At 36.9% G+C, this 23597-nt stretch overlaps 1 protein-coding gene across 18 annotated transcripts in view; it reads left to right on the top strand.

Moving 5' to 3' along the window:
* Positions 1–23597, top strand: part of DCTN1-p150 (dynactin subunit 1) — a 100231-nt gene that overhangs the window by 65147 nt on the left and 11487 nt on the right. For all 18 annotated transcript variants that reach the window (XM_069822937.1, XM_069822931.1, XM_069822936.1 and 15 more), the window contains 14 exons: positions 2421–2627; positions 3866–4039; positions 4520–4652; positions 6871–7061; positions 8810–8947; positions 11414–11602; positions 12456–12699; positions 14678–14880; positions 15008–15109; positions 15207–15332; positions 17872–18046; positions 18539–18723; positions 19769–19888; positions 21738–21893. In XM_069822937.1, the coding sequence (XP_069679038.1) occupies positions 2421–2627; positions 3866–4039; positions 4520–4652; positions 6871–7061; positions 8810–8947; positions 11414–11602; positions 12456–12699; positions 14678–14880; positions 15008–15109; positions 15207–15332; positions 17872–18046; positions 18539–18723; positions 19769–19888; positions 21738–21893 (2343 nt within the window). The remainder of the gene's footprint in view (positions 1–2420; positions 2628–3865; positions 4040–4519; positions 4653–6870; positions 7062–8809; positions 8948–11413; positions 11603–12455; positions 12700–14677; positions 14881–15007; positions 15110–15206; positions 15333–17871; positions 18047–18538; positions 18724–19768; positions 19889–21737; positions 21894–23597) is intronic.

The following is a 23597-nucleotide window of genomic DNA, read 5'->3' as shown; positions in this document are numbered from 1 at the left end:
CGTCGTCGTCACACTTTTTATGGATTTGGACCAAATGATTGATCCGTTCCGATCTCAACTGTCTAGTAGTCATTTCAATGGTCATCTTTGATGTCTTGTTCCCCAAGGTTGGTAATTTTTCATTATTCTTGGGAGACAATCTACTGGGTGTTCATTTCAAAGTGTGTCATGACGTCACTGTTGTTGGGTCACCGATTTGAAGCGAGTTTCAGTTTATATGTTAGAGAAGTTGCCTATTATTTAAGGCATTCTTCAATCTGAACTTGAGAATGTGTACGGTATAACTTGAACGTCGTAGCAACAGATGGCGGTCTGTACAGTCTGTGTGCTACCATAACCTCTTTCGAACTGTGTTTTGCGCTGGCAAGTCGTACGCAGGGTATTTGTTATCATCGGTTGCGTATGGTAACATTCCACAACACAAATCAAATGCTCCGTGTCCATGTTGACCGTCGAAGTTAATGTCAACAAATACGTAAGTAATCGTCTTAACCCTCTCCCCATATCTCGACAGTACGTATTTCCAAACAGTTCACATTCCTGCCACTACCGGCGTTACCGTACGTATCGGCACGTACTCTTCAGAATGAACGCCGTACTTGCTAGCCAACTTCTCTGCCTCTTAGATTATACACCTGAGCTGCGGAAGTGTAGGAAGATTGAATTTTCTAGGCTCATCAGCTAGCCACATGACGGCATACAGCGAGCCAAGACACATTTTGAACTGAACACCCAGTAGTGGCATCCATTGGACGTGTTCAAAGCAGTTGTTTTTGTATTTTATCTAGCATTGATGTAACTTACAGTTCATTTAAAATTTCTTCATTAGTCTTGTGATCTAACAAAGTATATTGCGCAATTTCTCTCATTAACTTCATTTCTGAAGGTCTGGAGAGCGAGTCACAGTGATATAACTGTTACATCTATTTTGGAGGAAATGTCAAATCCAAGTGAGTCCAGATGCTAAAGGTAGCAGCCCTACCACTGGACTTACCCTACAATGGGCTCGTAGCCCATTTAGGAGACATCTTAATTACTGTCAACGTAATAAACTGGACAACCCTTCAATATTATTATTATTATTATTATTATTATTATTATTATTATTATTATTATTATCATTATCATCATCATCATCATCATCATTATTATTATTATTATTATTATTATTATTATTATTATTATTATTATTATTAATAATACCTCCAGACGCACAGCATCTGCTGCTGAATTAGCCGTGAAGAAGAAGGTCAATAAATATGCTTATCTTTTAGATAATTATATCTTTGTCCCCTTTGTTGTGGAGACCTTCGGTCCTTGGAGTCATGACACTAAGTTTTGGTATCTCAAATCGGCAAAATTTTGATCTCCACTACTGGTGATCATCGTTGCACTACTTATTTGCGTCAATGTTTAAGTATTGCAATTCAACGTGGAAATGCAATGAGCGTTTTGGGTACTCTTCCCGAGTCCAGCCCTTTGGACGAACTCTTTCTCCTTTAAAATTTTTTATTCTGTGTGTAAATATTTCTGGTTAGTTTTATATATATACATGTTATAGTGTAGGAGTAGGCCCAACAAACATACATAGGAGATAAGCCAAATTCGTCATATGAATTATTTTGTTAGACTTTTATAGAAAATCCTGGTCGGAGATTAGTCAGTTGAGAAAACATGTCTACTTGGAATGCAGAATATGAATGTGATTTCATACAATAATTTTAGTTACTGTAAATAATTTTTATTTAATTACTTAGTATGTTATGAAATCTTCAAAAGCTTCTTCTTTGCAATTCCTAAATCTCACCTTCACTTGGTATTCTGTTTTGTACTAACTAGGCCTATGCAAGTGATTGACTCAAAGCAGTATAACTGGTCGCTATTTTACACTTTTATTTTCTTATAAAACAAAGTGAAACACACGTTGCTGCATATTTTTACATAGCAGCTTGTTATAAAATAACACGCTCTTTTGAATCAAATGTCAATAATAACAATTAATTTTACATTGCTTTAAGTCCACACCTGTAGAGTAATGGTTAGTGCGTCTGACCGCAAAACCAGGTGGTCCAGGTTCGAATCCTGATCGGGGCAAGTTACCTGGTTGAGGTTTTTTCCGGGGTTTCCCCTCAATCCAACTTTAGCAAATGCTGGGTAACTATCAGGGCTGAGCTCTGGACTAATTTCACCGTCATTATCATCTTCATTTCATTGAGATGCTAAATAACCTGAGATATTGATACAGTGTCGTAAGCAGATTTTTTCAGCCCTTCCAGTATTTACACCTTAGCTTCGCCACTAATTATGTAATTTTTCTGAAAGTCATGATTAAGTTTGCACTGCAAGGATTCCTATAAACCCAATATGTATATTATTTACTTCTGATGTTATATTAACATAAAATGTAAATAAACTGACAGGTTGATGCAGCATTAGGTGCTGAAGAAATGGTTCAGCAACTGGCAGATTCCAAACTAACTCTTGAGGAGCGTGTGAAGGACTTGGAGGAAGCAGTTGCAGATCTGGAGGCTCTGCAAGACATGAATGAACAGCTTCAGGAGGGCAGTCGAGAGCTGGAGGTGGAACTGAGGGAAGAGGTGGATCTAGCTAATGGTGCCACACGAGAGGTAGATACTGTCGTTGATATTACACGTATTCTAGTTGAAAATTGATATCTTATGATGATTTCAGCTAACAAATGTTTTCGAACAACTATACAATTGTGACATTTTAAAATATGATACATTTTATTTACCTTTAGCTTACGTTTTTCAAAATAAATTTAATAAAATATATGTTACTTGAAGTTTAGTTGGTTCTTTCAAGTCAAGAAGGTAATTATAGTCATGATTAAGGTTGTGGTGGGATGTAAAGATTATACATAGTGTTTCTATTAGCTCCTGTCGTCTTGTAGTGCCTATCAGATGTTTCATTGGTATGTGGTCTTTCGTGATGCGATTACAAGTCCGTATTTTATTGATAGTATGGCTGACTTCTGTAATTGAATAGTACATTATGCAACGAGCCTATAATGGTAGTAATTAAGACGCGAGTATGTTTATGAAGTGAGAGCAAGCTGGTTTCATAATTTTCATACGAGCGTCTTAATTACCATTATAGAAATCTGTGCTTCAGTGCAAGAGGTCAAATGACTTTATTGTCAAATGCCTGGCATTAGGAAACAACAACAACAATTACCATTATAGGCAAGTTTCATACGACTTTTTATGCACGACCATATTTCTAACTTGAAATTATTCATAAGTATTCATGTTATTCTTATCTGACTGGGGGGCGGAACTGACCTTGTGCAATATCTCGTAAATTGTGAGATGTGCGCAGACGCGAAAGTATTGATTTTTTCCGAGAAGGAAATGTCATTGACCTTGATATAATCTAGAGAGTAAAATAAAAATTAATGTTGATATAACCTTGAAATTGATTTAGACTTTGAAAAACGAGATGACAAATTGAATTTATTTGAATATTATTTACAATTAACGCTAATTATTATAGTAACAGAACATAACCTTCTGCGACAGTATTGGATTTCCAGCCTCCGTGACGTTTCGCTAGTTGTCTTTCGATTGCATATCTGAGAATAATCAATACTTGCGCTTTCATATTGCTACAATGGTGTTTTCTGATTGGTGGAACACCTGAACTTTAATGAATAGGTGTACTTTAATGAGGTCCATTAAAGTGCTGCTACCAGGTGTGTAATTACTACATTTCGGCATGGTCGAGCATAAAGTATAATTCAGTCCTCTCTTTTGTCTTTTATAAAATGCGTACTGCTCGTGAATGGCTTTAATTGGAGGCATCTTATAACGGTATAATGTATAGGAGTAATTAATGCTTTCAGGCCCAACGTGAGAAGGAAGCAGCTTTGGAAACCCTTGCAGATCGTGAAATTACCATAGCCAAGTTTCGTGAGCTGGTTCAGCACCTACAAGAACACAGTCAGGAACTTCAGGAACGGTTGGAGAGAGAATCCAGCAAACCTGTGTCTGCTCTACCAGAAATTCTTGATTTTAAGGTATATATTTTATTCAGTACAGAAAATCTATAATGCCATGAACTTATTTGTTGCTTAGGATGTGATCACACCAAAGGCATAAAAAAATTCACCGCTTTGAATCCTCCCTTTGTGTTTTTTTTTTAAGATTATATCTGAAACTAGGAGCCACCAGGTGGTCCCTTTTCATATTCACGAACACAAATATTAATTAAAATTTCACTAAACTGTCATATATACTAAGGAAATGTAACGATTATTTTTTAATCACGTGTTATTTTCATGTAACAAAATGTCTTCAGTTTTACTAATTTCATTTCTTCGTATTTGTGAACCATTAAATCATACACTGATCGGGGGAAGCTCCTGAAGTATACAATGTCAGTGTGGCAACATAGCAGTAATAATGGTTTCTCTTCCATATGTGAGTTTGTCTTCACTTATGCATTGAATGCAGCAGTATCAATCTAATTTATTTATTTATTTTTTGTTTTATTTTAGAAAATGTTTACTGAAACCAAAGCCCACACAAAGGCAATTGATTTGGAGCTTCGTCGCATTGACGTCCAGCAGTCAAATCAGCATGTGCAGTACCTTGCAGCCTACATGCCTGACACATTTATGAACAGAGGAGGTATGAAATTAGTCATGCTATATTTAATTATAATATGGAGAACAGAAAGTACAGTAAGACCCCGATAAGATGCTGTTCAAGGGACCATGTGTAAACCGCGTATTAACCGAGACCGTGTATTAGGCGGGTATACTAATTTTGACTTATATACAATATCTATTAGCATTTTTCTGTATTGAAATACATGATTCATGAAACGTAATGTAGTATTACTTCATTATGTAATTACTGTACGTCAAAGACATTTACAATATATACTGTATTTAATTCTTTCGAAAAAAAAAAACCATTTATAGTTGTTTGCCGTTTGGGTGTTCTCCAAGTCCTCATGTTTGCCACATTTCACTTTCCTGCGCTTACATTCTCCTGACGTTGCAGCTGTAGTGATTGAGTCGCGATTTTTTATTATCATTCTTGATGTCCATGAGGGGGTTTCTAATGAATCAGAGAGTTGTTTCTGAGTAAGAGTACTGTTCTCTTCCAACTTTTCCAACACAAAAAGCGCTTTTCATTTAACACTCATTGTAATCACATTCACAGATACTTCAATACACTAAAGGGCAACAAACTGCTCAGCAAAAATTTCCAGAATTTTATTACGGCCGAGTGAGGAATGTTGTTTGAGAGAGAGGGTTAGCAAGAGGGTGAGGTATTATAACTGTATGTAGGCTTTAACCACGCAGATAAGGAGTCGAATAAGAGAGTGTAACAAAAGGGTGGGGTATACTAAGGTACGAAGTATGAAGGTTTAAATGTGCAGGTAAAGGATCGAATTCCAATACTTTTCAGGTTAATGGCACCAGTGAGTTCAGTGACCAAGATGTCGAAAATATTCCACAAAAACAGCGTATTATGCGGGACTTGAGCACAACAAACGGGGTATTTTATAAAGGCATTATATATGAAATGTGCAGGGACCGGACAAAAAAAGCATACTACACGGGATAGCATAATAAGCAGGCACATCTTATCAAGGTTTTACTGTATTATCATAGTATTGTTATTAAACTAAATTAACCTTAGTGTATAATTTTACTGCTTATGTTTCAATTTTTAGCACATTCAATAGTTTTTACTGCGTAGTTGCATTCATTTTTTTCTTGCATAAAGTTCCTCTGTCTAATTATCACCATTTGAGAATGTGAGCTGAACTACGTTCTTATGAAACAAGAATGAACCAGCAAGTTCGGCTGGGCAAAAGTGCCATAGAAACTCTTCGAATGATGAAGCAAGTATATGGAGATAATTGTCTGTCCAGTACACGTGTTTTGAGTGGCATAACCTTTTGTGTCACAGAAGAGAACACTGGACATTGGATTTCCTGCTCAGTTAAAATGAATCAAAAGTCAGTAGAAAATAATAACCAGCAAGTTAGATGCAGTGCTTCAAGTGACCTTAGGGAATCTGTTCATTAATGAGAAACCATTTGAGAAATAATAATTATAACTCTGGATATTAAGGAAACTAAGGTCTGTGGATGGTTTGTTCCACATTCATTAACAGATGATCAAGAGCAGCTCTGCTAGAAACTCTTCAGATCATTCAGAATAACCCAACTTGCTGAAATCGATTGGGTGATGACATGTGGCATTTCTAATACCACACAAGAACAACGTGACAAAAGTACTGAATGGAAGTCAGCAAACTCTCCCAAAGCTTATAAAGTTCGTCATGAAGGATAAACAATTAAAGCAAGTTTTTCATGATTTTCCATGATAGCTGTGCACTGCCTACTGTCTGGACATTTTGAAATGTTTGCTTCAAAGAATTCGTTATGTTCTACCTCAGTACTGAGATCTGGGCATTTGATTTCTATTACATGACAATGCACCAGGCCATAGATCTCTCTTTGTCAGCAAAATAATCTGCGTGCTGATGCATTCACCATACTTGCCTGACTTAACACCATGTGGCTTTTTCTTCCCCAAAACTTAAACCACCACTGAACAGTATTTGACATACAGTCTTCCACTATTTCTATTAGTTGCTTTATGATCATTGTGTGTAAGTCCAGGACAAAACTGTTTTGAATAAACAGTGCTTAGATTTTTCATACTTTTTTTTTTTGTGCCTGTTGCTGCACTATGTACTATTACCATAAAGAGTAAGAATTACATAAATAGTGTTGCATTTTTAAGTGGTACACTAACTATGTTTATTATATAATAATTATTTTCTAGCTGCTGTATTTTATCACTGTGTACTGTTTAATTTATAGGAGATCATGATGCAATCCTGATCTTGCTGTTGGTCCCACGGCTGCTTTGGAAGGCAGAAATCCTGCTTTCACAAGTGCGAGATAAGTTCCCTTCTGTTGAAAAGATTGATCGTGCTGCAGTTCTCAAAGGCCATGCAGTCCAGCAATTTGCATTCAAGTCAAGACTTGGGCATTATGTGTACTCACTTCAGGTGAGGCAGTTTATATGTGTATTTATTTGGAAACTTGACATGCAGCAAATGAAGAGAGTAGGATCGTGCTTTTGTCTATATCGACATAACATTTAATAAAGAATCATTTATCCCTTTGGCATATTTCAATAATGTGTATGGTTTTTGTGTAAATTTGATTTTAAAACCATAAATTTGAAGCCGCTGACCGATGTTACCAGATTGCAATGTTGTAGCCAATGATGGAGGTGAGAGGTAGTTCACCTAAGGAGACAGACGTGAGTTCATTGAACTCTTAGATCTATATTACGAAAAGAAAGTTGAGTGTGTTAGGGGTGATGTTGCCAGACTTCTGAAATTTCCGACTTCATTTTCATAAAACATGATATAAGTTTTCTATTCATTTGTTGTCCCCTTCAATCTGCAGAATTATTTCCACCCTGTATAGTCTCTCCTTTAACATTCTTATTCGTATTCGTGTTTCTGGCATTCTGTTTAGATGCCCCAGCCATCTTGTCCTTTGGACTTTTATCAATTTTACAATATCTTGTCCTTCAATCAGATTATATGGTTCATTATTAGAGCACATTCTCCATCCCTGATGTTCTCTAACAGGACCAAATATTCTATGCAAGATCTTGCGTTTGAAGCATCTCAGATGGTTCTCATCATTTCATACATTTATTTATTTTATTTTAGTAGGTTATTTTACGACGCCTTATCAACATCTTAGGTTATTTAGCGTCTGAATGAGATGAAGGTGATAATGCCAGTGAAATGAGTCCAGGGTCCAACACCGAAAGTTACCCAGCATTTGCTCATATTTGGTTGAGGGAAAACCCCGGAAAAAACCTCAACCAGGTAACTTGCCCCTACTGGGAATTCATTTCATACAATGACTTACGTTGTATTTATAAGCTTTAAACATTTATAAAATTTCATATATCTATACATTTTATAACATGTACTTAGATTAATTGAGGACCGTTTTTGCAAAACTTGCTAACTGCAAAATTTGCAAAATTGAGATTTTGGTGGATTCGTTAACATGAAGCAGGCCTCTACATGATGTTAAACTTATCTTGGTAAAATTGAATTATTTCTCTTCATTATAGTGTGTCTTATGGTTGCACCTATAACCTATTTGTCTCCATTCAGTTTTTTGTCTCTCCTGTAAAATTTAGTTTTTTCAGTTAGCAAGTTTTGCAAAAACTGTCCTCAATTATTCATTTTTTAGATAATGATGTAATAAAATTTGAGCGCAGGATGGTTTAAATATTGCTGAAATCAATACACATTTTGTGAAAAAGTTATGTCCTGCAACTTGGATAAGAACTTGTGCAGAATTATCTGTGGGATTCAGTAGCTGGTAGAGGGGATCAATTTAACTGAAGTTAAATTAATTACCAGTTTCATATGAAGAAATTTTCGCGAACAGCATGGTTCGAAATTGTTGTGAAGAGAGACAAAGAAAGTTTAATAAAATCATAAAAATAAGGAACGATTCTGTCTCTGAACACCTGTTATTCTGTCGATGTAGCTCGCCAGTGTAACCTTGCCTTATGATAAAAATTCCCACTCCTGTCTGTTTCTTATATCATGTGACTATAACTGCATATATATGCATAAGATTTTTTTTTTAGCTTGTAGGCCAATCATACTTGACATTGCAAATTCATTATAACTAAAGGCAACATATTTTGCTTTCCTACTCCTACTTTTACAACATGTCTTGTACTCAATACTACTGTACTATTCTTTTCTTTCAGATGATATTGCATCAGTTCCTGTATGCACTTAATGCTTGTTCACCAGATACGCTTCTTAAAGTTGGAGCTGCATATCCTGACATGGCAGTGCAAGAAAAAGCTGTTGATATGTTTGTAGAACTTCTGAGGAAAGATCAGGTATCTATTATAGGTATTATAACTTATTTATTCACGAGAATCAGAATGTTACCTCATGTTGGGGTCAGTTTCCTGAACTTTCTTTGGAACATGTTTCTAATGTCCTTGTATGACTGACCTCTTAAACGTGCAACAAAAACCTCTATCCACTCGTTGATGGTCAACATGTTGTGTATCTTTCCAACACCTATAACAGTTAAGTCGATTAATTAAAATATGTCTCAGTGAAACGTACAGCAGAGTTCGTATAGGTCAGTTTCTGTCAGATGCGTTTCCAATTCACTGCGGGCTAAAGCAAGGAGATGCACTATCACCTTTACTTTTTAACTTTGCTCTAGAGTACGCCATTAGGAAAGTCCAGGATAACAGAGAGGGCTTGGAATTGAACGGGTTACATCAGCTACTTGTCTATGTGGATGACGTGAATATGTTAGGAGAAAATCCACAAACGATTAGGGAAAACACGGAAATTTTACTGGAAGCAAGTAAAGAGATAGGTTTGGAAGTAAATCCCGAAAAGACACAGTATATGATTATGTCTTGTGACGGGAATATTGTACGAAATGGAAATATAAAAATTTAAAATTTATCTTTTCGAGAGGTGGAGAAGTTCAAATATCTTGGAGCAACAGTAACAAATACAAATGATACTCTGGAGGAAATTAAATACAGAATAAATATGGGAAATGCCTGTTATTATTCGGTTGAGAAGCTTTTATCATCCAGTCTGCTGTCAAAAAATCTGAAAGTTAGAATTCATAAAACAGTTATATTACCAGTTATTCTTTATGGTTGTGAAACTTGGACTCTCACTTTGAGAGAGGAACATAGGTTAAGGGTGTTTGAGAATAAGGTGCTTAGGAAAATATTTGGGGCTAAGAGGGATGAAGTTACAGGAGAATGGAGAAAGTTACACAACACAGAACTGCAGGCATTATATTCTTCACCTGATATAATTAGGAACATTAAATCCAGACGTTTGAGATGGGCAGGGCATGTAGCACATATGGGCGAATCCAGAAATGCATATAGAGTGTTAGTTGGGAGGCCGGAGGGATAAAGACCTTTAGGGAGGCTGAGACATAGATGGGAATATAATATTAAAATGGATTTGAGGGAGGTGGGATATGATGATAGAGAATGGATTAATCTTGCTCAGGATAGGGACCAATGGCGGGCTTATGTGAAGGCGGCAATGAACCTCCGGGTTCCTTAAAAGCCAGTAAGTAAGTATAACACTTAAGTCATATGTAAGCAATTTCTTGAAAATGTAATAGGACTTTATAAGCACACTGTAGAATAAGATATTGTCAGCAAATACTGGAAGTCTCGACTGCTGATGGCTTCATTGCCAAATGCAGTGCATTATACACCAACCAACCATATAGAATAAGAGAGAGTTGAACGTAGGAACTTCTGGACATATAAACTCTAACCAGTCTTTCCTGAAAAAAAAAAAAAAAAATTTAATTAACAATATTTTCACCGTTATAATTACACATATATAAAAACTAAATATAAACATTTACATAGAGATAATAAATTTTACAGGAGAAAAAGTTCGTCCAAAGGGCTCATTGCATTTCCGCGTTGAATAGCAATACTTAAGCGTTGACGCAAATAAGTAGTGCAACTGCGATCACCAGTAATGGAGATAAAAATTTGGCCGATTTGAGACACCAAAACTTTAGCGTCATGACTCCAAGGACCGAAGGTCTCCACAGCAAATGGGAGAAAGATATAATTGTCTAAAAGATGAACATATTTATTGACTTTCTTCTTCACGGCTAATTCAGCAGCAGATGCTGCGCGTCTGGAGGTATTCGGTAAGTGAGATGGAGCTAGAGTGTCAACGCAAGTGGAGTCCCAAATTAAAGATTTTCCTCTAGACCATGGAATTAAGGTGAGACCATCGGGTCGTTTACCATCCGCACGACTAATACCTGGTGGTTCCAAAAGAGACGGGATGCCACAAGAAGTCAGAGATCTTTTAATGATATCATTGAGTGATGTATGTCTGGAAATGCGACCCTTGCTCCTCGCACAGCTAAGTGCATGATGACCGTAAATATCAGCAATTCCTCCGCAAATACATTGGTGTGGCTGGCAGAGTTTACAACCATTGCGATTTTAAAGGATGTATTATCTATTAGGGTGCCGATGTGAGGAGAAGGTAAGGCGTGTAACCAAACTCCAGACTCACTCTCTTGAAGAGCTAGGAGACATGCAATTTCTTGATCGGATTTGAAAGAAGAAAGGAGTGTATCTCAATTTTTTTGGGAAAAGATAACGTCCCACTGTTTTTGAAATTCAGGATGGGCAGGAGGATGAGTGGTTTGTGAGGAAGTATACCAACTAGTCAGAGCATCACGCACATGACAGATTTCAGTCTTTCCTTGTGTTCTCAGGCATTCTTAATTGGTACTTTTTCCTTTTAATGTTGTTAATATTTTTATTTGTTTGCAGCTTGACGAAAATGTAACAACAGAAGCTCTGGAACGCTGTGTTGCATATTTTAACACAATTTATCCCATCGTGTTGGCTGGTGAAACTAAAATGAATCAAACACACCTCCTGGGAGATAGTGGAAGAGCTTTGTCATCTGCTTGCGACAGTATCCGTACTGATGCCAATGTAATGAGGAGTCTAATTCAGGTATGTTTTCAAAGTTTAACCTTCTTCTTAGATTACGTGTGTTACGAATAAATATTCTTCAATAGAGGAGAGATATTAATTTATTTATGCTCGACCATGCCGAAATGTAGTAATTATACACCTCGTAGCAGTCCTTTAATGGATGTCATTAAAGTAAACCTACTCATTAAAGTACAGGTGTTTTCAGCCAATGACAACTCAGCTTACAAGTGTTCAGCCAATAACAAGTCAGCTTTGTACCGATATAAAACCGCAAGTATCGATTATTCTCGGATAAGCAATCGAAAGAGAATTAGCGAAAAGTCATGGAGGCTGGAAATTCAATACTGTCGCAGAAGGTTATGTTCTGTTACTATAATAATTAGCGTTAATTGTAAATAATATTCAAATAAATTCAATTTGTCATCTCGTTTTTCAATGTCGAATTTAATAATCAAGGTTATACCAAGTTTAACGGGATTACACAAGGTCAGTGACATTATTGTTCCTCGGAAAAAATCAATACTTTCGCGTCTGCGCACATCTCACAATTCACGACCTAGAACTAGGTCACTTCCGATCTTGTCAGATACAAATAAAATGTATACATCTGAATAATTTCAAGTTAGAAATATGGTCGAGCATAAAAAGTCGTATGAAACTCGCCTATAATGGTAATTAAGAAGCTCGTATGAAAATTATGAAACTCGCTTGCGCTCGTTTCATAAATATCCATACTCGCTTCTTAATTACTGTCATTATAGGCTCGTTGCATAATGTACTATTCTTTACATGAGCTTGTCACTTTGGCATTATTTCGAACATTATTATTAATCCTACTCAGATTTAAGAGAATCTGTCGGAATGTTTACAGTCTGGGCAAGAGAGTGGAGATATCGGCTTGTTGAGTCAGTACCTAGTGACTTCTACAGAATTACTGCAACAGCAGCTGAAGCAAATTCGACTCCGCATTCCTCAAGAAGGATCCATAACGCAACTCGGCTTCTCTGATGATGTGGCAACTACACTCCGGCAATGTTGCCAACATGCATCTAAAGTTATGAAGACTCTTCAGCACATAGTGAAGGCTTCGCTTCAACAGATTGCAATAAATGGAGGTAAGTCTTCTTCTTCTTCTTCTTCTTCTTCTTCTTCTTCTTCTAATTAGACCTGAAGGCCTGTTTCCACATCAAGAGTGATTTAGTGAGTCATCCTATGTGAAAGCAGGCGGCCTACACTTCTGCATCCTTTAGGCCTGTAATTCAGTAAGATATATCCTATTCTGTTTGGAATCATTCTTTGGACATGTCGATACCAATTGTGTCTTAGATGATCTATTCTGACTGTTAGATTGAATATATCAATATATTGACCAGTTTCACTGATACCTATGATTCAGCTTTCACTAATGAATTGAGAAAACTGAATTCCCACAATCTAAGTGTGGCTTAGGGATCTAACATTACGAAACACTGGGGAAAATGACTGAATGATTGAGATTGTGCGAATGTTTGTCTTTCAGGAGAAATGTGCCAGTACATCTTCTTTTTCTGACTTTCCGACTTAGACTATAGTTGCCTGTTCGTATTTTCACTGGTCTGTCCATGTTTTGAGTGGTCTTTGTTATCTGAATCCTGTTTTTCCGGTGATTTTTGCCAGTAATCTGTTTGTTCTCTGAGTGGAGTACGAACCCAAAACAGAGTAAGCCAAGTGAGGTGGATGCCAGTATAGTACTAGTATATAGTGTGGCAATAATAGCTATTAATAGAACGTCAACATTAGTCGAATTTAATGATATTAAATCTCAGTTAGAGGAAATGACAATGATAATTAAAGCACCATTGCAACCATAATTGTTAAATACATTTCTGTTTTTTTTTTTTTTATTATTATTCATTCTTGAATACACTCTTTTAACACTTATATATTCACTGATGTATTGTTAAGTTATTTGAAAAAGCAAATAACGACTTCATTCTATTAACATTATAAATTTTTGATGTTATGTTACCTGATTGATTAGTTTTGATGTTATTTGAATACCTCCTTCCCCAGAATAAAAATCTAAGTACATAGGGGAAACAATGTACCATATACCCTTATTCTTGGTGGGGTATTCATTTGTATCATCCTCAGAATCCTAGTGAATTCCAATGCTTTCTTCTTGTTTCTTGTTGTGGTGAAGTGTGTTCATGATTGTATCGACAAGTGAGTGTGTTCTGAAATGCAATTGAGTGTTGAGGATGTGTTGTGGGTGTATTTTTGTGTGTCTGCAAATTTTATAGTGTTCTAGATTATCGAGTTTTTGTTGAATGTGTAGTATTTCATGTCAGTGTCTAACAGTAAGTTGCTGTAGTTATGGTTGAAGTTTGTTACGTGTTCTGCATAGGTTGAATTATTGTGTGGTTTGGTTATGGATATGATGTGTTCTTTGTAACGTGTTTCAAAAGATCTTCCAGTAGAAGTTATTACAGTTCTTGCATGATGGTTTGCATACACCTGTTAGGTTGTATTTGTGTATCTTGTCTGTGTGTTGAGGTGTTTTTGTTTTGTGTTCTGTATGCAATGTTGTATTTTGGTTTCTCGAAAGATAATGCAGTCTTGCACTGTATCTGTTTTTATTTTCGTATGATGTCCAAGGAACAGATTTTGGAAGACAATGCTAGCATCCCTTCCATTGGGATTGCACAATAATCCTTTTAGACTGACTTGCAGGAGGCCTTTAAGACTCCTTAACAACCACCCGTAACCTAACCTAACTTATTTTCTTATGTTAATGTGATGTATTTCTTCGGAATATGTATGATAAGAACTTTCTTGTGTTAAATATTATTAACGTACCTTGTTAACATGTTTCGACCTATTTTCGGTCATCTTTGGAACTGGTCGTTGTTGGTCTTGGCGCCTCTTGTTTCCTCTGTGGGTGTGTTCGTAGTGTAGAGTCAAAGAGAGTATGTGTTTTGAAATTGAGTTGTGTGTTGAGAAAGAGCCCGACCCATTTCAATGTGATGTATTTTTTGTGTTCCTGTTGTTTATGTTGCGTTTAGTATTTTTTATGATGTTGTCTATTACTGTATGTGTATTTTTTTTATCCAGATTCAGATGTGGGTTTACCGCATGACAAGCTGAAAGAATTCGCACATGCGGCAAGTGACAGTATCTTTGAACACGAGGACCGTGGTCCTGTTGAAAGCATAAAAACTTCAGTCAGTTTCATCCAGACTGAAATTGTGAAGATCGCACAAGCTCTGCAGGATGGCGAGTACGACATCAATACAAGCAGCAATGTAGAAGAGAAGGTATGAATTTTGTTTAAACATCCAAAATGAATTCTAATGTTAATGATTGTAAAATAAAACTGTTGTGAATGCTGAATTGTTCATTTGAATGTAAGAAGTGCTGCATCATTATTATTACTATTTACAGCCAATCCCTCCTATTGTTCTGAGATCCCAGACAGTAAAGAAGGAGTTAGAAGAGACTAAAAATCTGAAGCACAAACTAGAAGCAAAGGAAGCAGACATTAAGGTATTGTGAAAACTGTAACATACACTTTTTTCTTGTTTTGAGTGTGAGAAGAGCTGAGTTATTTTAACTCTACCAACATTTTTATATTCATTTTTAGGAATTAAGGATTTCCATAAAGCTTAAGCAAGAGGAATTAAGCGAAATGACCATTAGGAAAGAACTGGCAGAGAAAAAACTTGGAAATGTAAATAAAGACTACGAGCTCACGATTGAGAAACTACAGGTAAGGAAATCATTGCAGCAGCGACTGAGTTAAGTGTGGAGTGAAGATACAGTGGCACAAATTATGTTAGGCATGTAGTTTAAATTTTAATTTACTTTTTATAACATATTTTAAAGACTTATTTACTTATTTTTTAAACTGAGTGATACTTCTTTCACTGTAAATACTTGGGTTGGATGAAAAGTAATGGCAACAGTTCGATATTTCTGACATGGCTTTATTCACAGGAGTACAACATTTACGTACCTTCTATATAGTCGCCCCCCTTATTTATTACCTTTTGCCAAATGTTTGGAAGGTGTCGTACACCATCAGCGTGTCCATCTTTGTTGATGTTCCTACTGACCACCCTAAAGCACGGATAAGTTCATCTCTGGTATTGTACCGGGTCCCTCTCAGTGGTTCTTTCACTTTGGTGAAAAGATCGTAATCACATGGATCATATTGGGTGAGTACGGTGGATGTTCCAGTAGTCCGCGTTTTCAGTCTGCCTTGGAGGTACAGCGTGGTGCAGTATTACCCCATCAATGTCATATGCCACAATGAACATCACTTTCACATCCCTGCCTTCCTGGAACGCTTTAACCCATCGTGCCACTGTGCGATATGGCAACGCTGCATCGCCACATGCTTCACGCAGTCCCTGAAAACATTCTTGTGCACTACGACCTTGTGTCACTTCAATTTTGATCCAGGAACGTTGCTCTAGTTTTGTAAACACGGTCTTAGGGCGCTCGCACTATCCCTATGAAAGTCATCGTTCTACACACTGCAGTAGATTGAGAGAGTACTGTCGCCGCTGGCTACACTAACTCATCTAACAGTCCTTGTTCATATCCACACAGCTGGCAACTCTTGAACGCACCATCGTCACGTGATAGCAGTGCTGCCATTACTTTTTATCCAACCTATGTATGATAACTACTTTTGCAGTACTACTATTAAAATAGGCCTATTGCGGTCAAGATCAATGCAGGAATGATGAATGAATGAATTGAAATGGGTTGGGCTCTTTCAGTCTTGTGCACGTAGGCTGTTTAAGTGGGCCCATTGTACCCCAGATGGATAAATCTTGAAACAGCGAACGCCAGTAGGGGAAGTTATCCCCACCCTCGCCGCTCGGCACCTCACTCGCCTGCTCTCTCTCTCTCTCTCTCTCTCTCTCTCTCTACTATCTGTCCCACTTCGGTGGATCACTGCCTACCGCCTCGCATGTATTTCATAGCACGTACTAATACACAATACAATCAAATTCGGGCGCATTAGACAACAGCCCAGTACCTTATCGTATCCACCTTCAAATTCTCCCTGCACAATTTCAGGAAGAAGTACACTTCTTCGGTACGGCTCATCACGACACGTGGTTCCATCTGTACATGAAGCTGGACATGGACACAATGAAGCTCTACTAGCGCGCGTTAACACTTATGCCACCCCCGTCATTGTCCTCCGCGCCATTCCATCATTGTCCCCTTGAACATAAATAGATTCATTTTCCCTTCTACCCCCAACTCGCCTCGGTAGCCGAGAGGTCTAAAGCATGACCAAAAAGCGTGCATGCGTGCGTTCGTTTCGTTAGGAAGATACTCGGATCGAATACTAGCCCTGCGGAGAGAGAGAGAGAGAGAGAGAGAGAGGGGAGGGAAGGAGGGGGAGAGAGAGAGAGAGAGAGAGAGTGGAAAGGGGATGTGGGCGGAGCTTAGGGTTTCTCTGTTTTACGATTTGCCCCCCCAGATAACTGGAAAGTTTATCCAAGCCCCTAAGCCTCCTTGAAGTTCAGGATTCTGTTGGGTCTGCTTTCCTTATATCCTCTGGTCCCAGTCTGTCCGAGCCCAAGAGGACATATCTGATTGTGGACAAAGGCTCACTTTTGCATAATATGTGAAGAGAAGATTGCACTTCTCTTCTGCACTTCCTGCATGTGAGGTCTGTAGTCAGTCCCATCACAGGAATGATGGCATTGCACCATGTTCTGGTGCCATTATTTGGTTACTGCAACTTTCAGCAGTCTTTGTGTACCGTGATAGAATTTTCAATACCCTACATATTTTACTATACTGGACTTTTCTCCTGATGGTATATCCCAAGAGTCGGCCTGGGTAGCACAGTCGGTAGAGTGCTGGCCTTCTGTGCCTGAGGTTGCAGGTTCAATCCCAGCCCAGGTCGATGGCATTTAAGTTTGCTTAAATGCTACAGACACATGTCAGTAGATTTATTGACATGTAAAAGAACTCCTGTTGGACGAAATTCTGGCACACCGGTGACGCTGATATACTCAGCAGTTGCGAGCATCATTAAATAAAACATAATTTAAGAATTTTTTTACATCCTAGAATATAAAGAATTTGTTAAAGCAAATTTCGTTATCTCTTTTTGTTTATTTGTTAGATTTTTTGTAGAATTAGTATTTTATATTTTTATTCTCTGCCTTCATTTTACTCCTTTTATTTTTTTAATATTGCATATTCTCTGCAGAATATTAATCTCAAATGCAAGGTGTTCCTTTTTTGCATTGCTGATTATTATTGTAATTTTATAGCGCAAATTGGATGATGCACAACAACTTTTGAAGAGGAAAGAGAAAGAATTTGAAGAAACGATGGATCACTTGCAGGCTGACATTGACTCTCTAGAATCAGAAAGGGGAGAATTGAAGGAGAAGTTGAAGAATTATTCCAAGAAAGCTCTAATAGAAGGCATAACGAAATCAGCAGGTCAGTTAAGTTACCTTTTCATAGTAGTTACTGTAAGGCTAATGTCAGGTAGTCCCATTGCTAATCCTCGGACTCATTTCACCAATACCATCTTGTTATCGCCAATTACACAGATAAGTACAGAAGTCGTTAGGTTGCAAGAAAAAAGTATACTAAATTATGTTGCAATAGCTGGAGGAAAGGAAGCAAATACAAGCAAATATACTTTTTTGTTTGAAATATCTCAAAGAATAACCCCCCTGAAATTAATTAATGACATTATTTACAGTTCACTCTGTATATGAATACTAATAATAGGTGTAGTAATATTAATAGTAATAGTTAAATATAAAATTACTGTCTAGCAGATTAATGTTCTTACATATAATGAAATATTGACTAAACATAGAATTTGATTTGAAAATTTGATTTAACAATCATAATATTTGTTGAAATTTTATAATTTTGCTCTCAAAACACTGCTGAAGGAAGTGCAAAAATGTGTTCTTGCAGTGAGTTCTCCCACTCCAGTGCAATATCCATCAACGCCAAGTCTGCCAGCAATGGTTCGTGATTCACCACTCTTAATCCAGCAGATCAAAGACTTGAGAATTGCCCTCAGAAATGTGCAAAATGAGAAGCTCCAGCTTCAGGCAAAATTTGCCAAGAATCAACTTGACAGTTTACAGCCACTAAAGGTGAGGTAAAAAATCTTCTATAGTAAAATATGATTCGTATTGATAGAAATTTTTAAAAGCAAAAACAATTCTGAAGCTGTCAGGGATGTTTTGAATTTACACATAATTTAATATCACTAAAATAAGTGAAATTTAATGTCTATTGAACTAATGAATAAAACTTGATGAAATTTGGTACTGTTACTTAAATGTACAGACGCAACAACACCTGCCGAATTTGAAAGAAATTAATCAAAACTCGGTCCCAGTGTCTCTTAACACATGAATGTGGTTATTATAACTATATTCCTAAGTGATGTAAAGTGTTAAAAGTGTGTACTCAAGATGTATAATATAAGAAATAATAATTTAGAAAATGTAAGAGGGATGGGGGAAGGAAAATATGTTTATGAAGACATGTTGCAACAAATAGGTATTTGTTTTGACTGGATAAAAACCATTTATAAATGGAAATAATTTCAAAATAAGATAATTTAGTATAAGATTTGACAAACAAGGAAACATGTCATGTGACGTGATATTGTGATCAAGTAGTTACGGACGTTACCAACAGAGAATAAACATTATTTCGAAGCAGATGCACACCTATACTTGGCTGTTCAATAATATATTTAATAACCTCTATGGTGGCAGAGTGGACAGATCTTTGGCCTGTCATGCAGGCAGTCTAGAATATTTCATGTGAAAAATTCATTCTGACACTTGTTGCAGATGAGGTCGCAGTTGGGGTTTTTCTTGGGGGTTCTCCCACTTTCCCATATTAGACATCTACACCATTTCATCTTATCTCCATTCTGTCATTTCATAGCATTCCCTGAACACCATGCCAATGCATGGAAGGAGGCTGGTCAAGGAACTAGTCTGGTTGCCTGCTTGAAACCTGGATATGCAGCAAACCTTAGTGTAGGCAGCCAGTGTGGGCTAGGAATGTCCGTAGCTGAGGGTTAGCACAAAAGATCTTCAAGTTGCAGTACTGGTTCATAGTGCCCTCCCCCTTCCGAAATTCAATTCAGTGTATTTAATATAATAAATCTGCTTGTTTCAGGTTCCCAAGAGGAAAATCATTTGCAAAGATACGGAGGAGCCTAAGGAACAGGATGATAAAGAAAAGCAAGAAGAAAATAGCTTAAATAAGTTAGAAAAGAAAGCTTCAAACTTGTTGAAAGTAAGTGTATGTTATGAGAAGATTAATGTCACTTTCTTGTGAATTAAATCTATTTCAACAAAAGCATATTTTATCATACAGGGCTTTCATTTCGAAACTATCCGGTCTAAATGAGTATATAATCCAAATGGAATTTAATTAAACAAAGAACACCTCAATTTAAATATTGAGGGGATTGAAAAATATTGGGACTGCAAGAGGTCAAATGACTTTATTGTGAAATACCTGGATTAGAAAATAACAACAAAAAAATATTGAGGGGAAGTTTAAAACCAGTCTAAATTTCATATTAGGTTTCACCCCCCAGCCATCTCCACTTTTAAATTTCAAATGGCACCCCTATCATGTGACAGCTAAATTGGAAAGGGTATTCAATTGTTTATACATTTCATTCATTTGTTTTCGCATCTTTTGTTTTCTATTGTCGCCTGGCAACCTGTTGTTGTTATTGTCAATAGATTGTAGGATGAAAAAACAGTTTATTTTGTGTAACTTCCAAAATGTAAAGGGTATAGAACATTTTAAAATAATTTAACACACAAACACAACTATTACATGAAGTGCTCAATAAGTCTTTGTAGCTTTTTGGTATTGCCGGTTATTTGGGTGCCAGTTACGAGGGATTTTACTATATTTGAACAAATCTGTTGTTGGCTGCATTATTTAACTCGGAAAAAATCAAGAATAAACAGGTTTTTGGCGGTTGGTCTCTTTGTGTAACTCCATCCAATTAACATACTCAGTGTTGCTAATCCATTTATATAACCTTCATCATGAATAGTAGATTATTCCTCAGCTTCATATAATGAAAATAATATGACAAGCTCTATATGTGTAAGCCTGTAGTTTTGAAAAATATCGTATCAGTAAATGTTTAACATGTAATGCAGTTGAAAAAATCGAGGGGAATTTTCTTTTGCAATCTGGAAGATATAAATGTGGAAGTCATGTGACCATGCTGTGATGCACATGTCAGTGCGTGGAAATGCACTTGTACACTTGGTAAGATAAAGGCAAATTATTGTGCACTGTGTTCACATCTAGTGTGAGCAAGCATACATACACTCACACAGAATAGTAATATAAAAATAAATATTTCGAAAGATTAAATATTTAATAATATAGCATGTGACATGAATTAAAAAAAAATGTTTGGTTTAATATTTACAAACTAGCTGCTTGACCCACACCATGGCGTCGTGGTCTAAGGTATCCTGTCTAGGACTCACGTTAAGAAATGCATGCTGGTTTGAGTCCTCATGGGGGAAGAAATTTTCTCATGAAATTTCGGTCAGTGTATGGGACTGGTGCCCATCCAGAATCGTGATGCACTTGGGGAGCTATGTAAGATAGTGAAATTCGGTTACAAAAGCCAGCTATAACAGTTGGGAGGATCATCATGCTAACTACACAATACCTCCATTCTGGTTGAATGATCGTTCACCTCTGCTTCGCATTTGAATGTGAGACTGGCAGCCAGCTGGTCGTCTGGACCCTTAAAGGACTGTAACGCCATGGATTATAATATTATATATAAACTAATTGTTTATCAATTACGAAGCATAAATTACAGTGTCTGGATGGGTCCAGCTATGGCCAACTGATAGCTCCCCACCAAAATGGCTGAAATTCTGTTTCTGAGACATTCGTTATTGTGGTAGACATAGCAGTTATGGGGTAGATTTTCCCTGAGCACATTTTCTCCCCTGCCATTCTCTTCTATCGTTCTCCCATTATTACCATATAACCTTCTCTTTTTATAATACCATTCGTAATTGAAAATGTTGTTATATGAAAAGCTTCGAACTGTTGATTTGTTATATATGTGTGTTCATTTTTCTCGTTCCAGGAAGTATTTGATACTATGGTCAATCCTAAAGTAGTTGATATAACCTCAAGAACTCCAGGCACACCTGCGTGGTTAGATAGATTGTCACCAGCAAATCATCTTATGCAAGAGGTGAACAAAGTGCAGGATTTGCAGAAGAAAATTGACGACCTTCAGGTGAGATCAAAAGGAATAGAAAGCAGTGGCGTAGCATGAAATTTTGAGCAGGGGAAGCTAATTCAAGTTGTCTTTCATGCAATATGAGAAAAGAATTACAAAAATATAGTCTTAAAATAAATAGTAGTCATTGTCAAGTTAGCAGTCGAAGATTGGTTGGAACCTCGTAAGTAACACCAATAAGGCATGACCTCAAGTGGTAAAATATGATTTCATGGTTTACACATATCTCTAACAAATAGACATGTATACGTATAACATTAGCTCACTCCCTGTCATACTTAGAGAAATCACAATATTAGTATCATTACGTAAGTGTGCATCTGTGTTTTGGTTGTGTCCTTCAGTGACAGTAAGGGAGTCGGTCATTTGTTTTCTAAATCACACTTTTTTTTTCGTAAGTCAGTCTTGATAATAGAACTGTCCTAAAAAATTCAAGTAAATTGGTGTCAGGAACTGTTATTTCACTCATTATTTATTATATCACCCATAGTGTACACTAACACTTCAACTGAACACAACTGATGAAAGGGATAACTCGGAAAATAAATTGTTTTCAATGTAAAAGCTAGCTTCTTGCGAACCTTGCGATCAGGATAGTTTAGTTAGAAAGGGATGGAAAATCTGCGGGGTGGGTTACACAGAAGAATGGGTGTGAGAAACTAGTCTGCTTGGAAGCTGGTGTGTGCAGGCTTCTTGTTTACTGCTGCATCACAAATCATCCTGAGCTGCTGCATCACAATATTTAACGCATAATTATAAATTCTATTAAAATTAATAAATAATTTAGTCCATAGACTGCAGGTTTATTATGAAATTATTATTAACTGGGGAAGCTGAGCTTTTTAGCTTACATTAACGCTACGCCACTGATAGAAAGAGATATTACCGGTACTTCAGAAATAGACTACTTGATATTCCACTGTATTCCGGAACTTAACATCTCCAGCATTTTGGAACTACATGCAGGTTTCATCATCAGAGCAAATTGGCCCAGTTGTTTGGAGTAATGGGTCCAACAGAGTAGATAATCCTGCTGGTTGTATCCTTTGTCCTAATGAAGGAAATAATAGGTTTCTGTCCGAGGGCAGGTATTCCACTGCAAACTCGGCATTTTCCAATCTTCTCTTTTTGTTTTCTTCCCTCTTAGTCTCCGCATATGGTCCATAATATTACCCAAACACTAGCTGGCAATACACGAAAGGGGCTCATCCAGGGTTGAATGGGTTCTCTGCTAGAAACCTAGATATGCAGCAAACCTTAGAGTAGTTAGCCAGTGTGGATTGGGAATACACCTACCTTTAGGATAAGGTTAATAGACCTAGTTCGCAGTACTGGATTAGTATTGCTCCTTTCCGAAATACAATACATTGTGTAGTTGGTCCTTCAGAACGTTATATTTACGTTTTAAGTTTAGATTCTGAGTAATGTCTTAAACGTAAACATAATGTTAGTATGTAAGCTGGAATCATTGCATTAAATTCGACTATTCATTATACGTTTGTATACAATTGTTTAACTCACTCAATCACAAGATAGGGCTGATGTGGTAATGGAAGATAGAGAATCGAATAAAAGGCTGAAGATAACGTATGATCGTATTTTCCCACATGTTATCCATCCTTAGAGGTACAAGGAACTGATCAATACTGCAAATCCTACCTTCAGAATTAGCATCCAAACTCCATGCTACAGAATATAAAC

The sequence above is a fragment of the Periplaneta americana genome, chromosome 4 (assembly GCF_040183065.1).
Source record: "Periplaneta americana isolate PAMFEO1 chromosome 4, P.americana_PAMFEO1_priV1, whole genome shotgun sequence".
Classification (NCBI taxonomy): domain Eukaryota; kingdom Metazoa; phylum Arthropoda; class Insecta; order Blattodea; family Blattidae; genus Periplaneta; species Periplaneta americana.
Note: the sequence above shows the minus strand (reverse complement) of the source record. Positions and strands in the feature narration are given on the sequence as shown.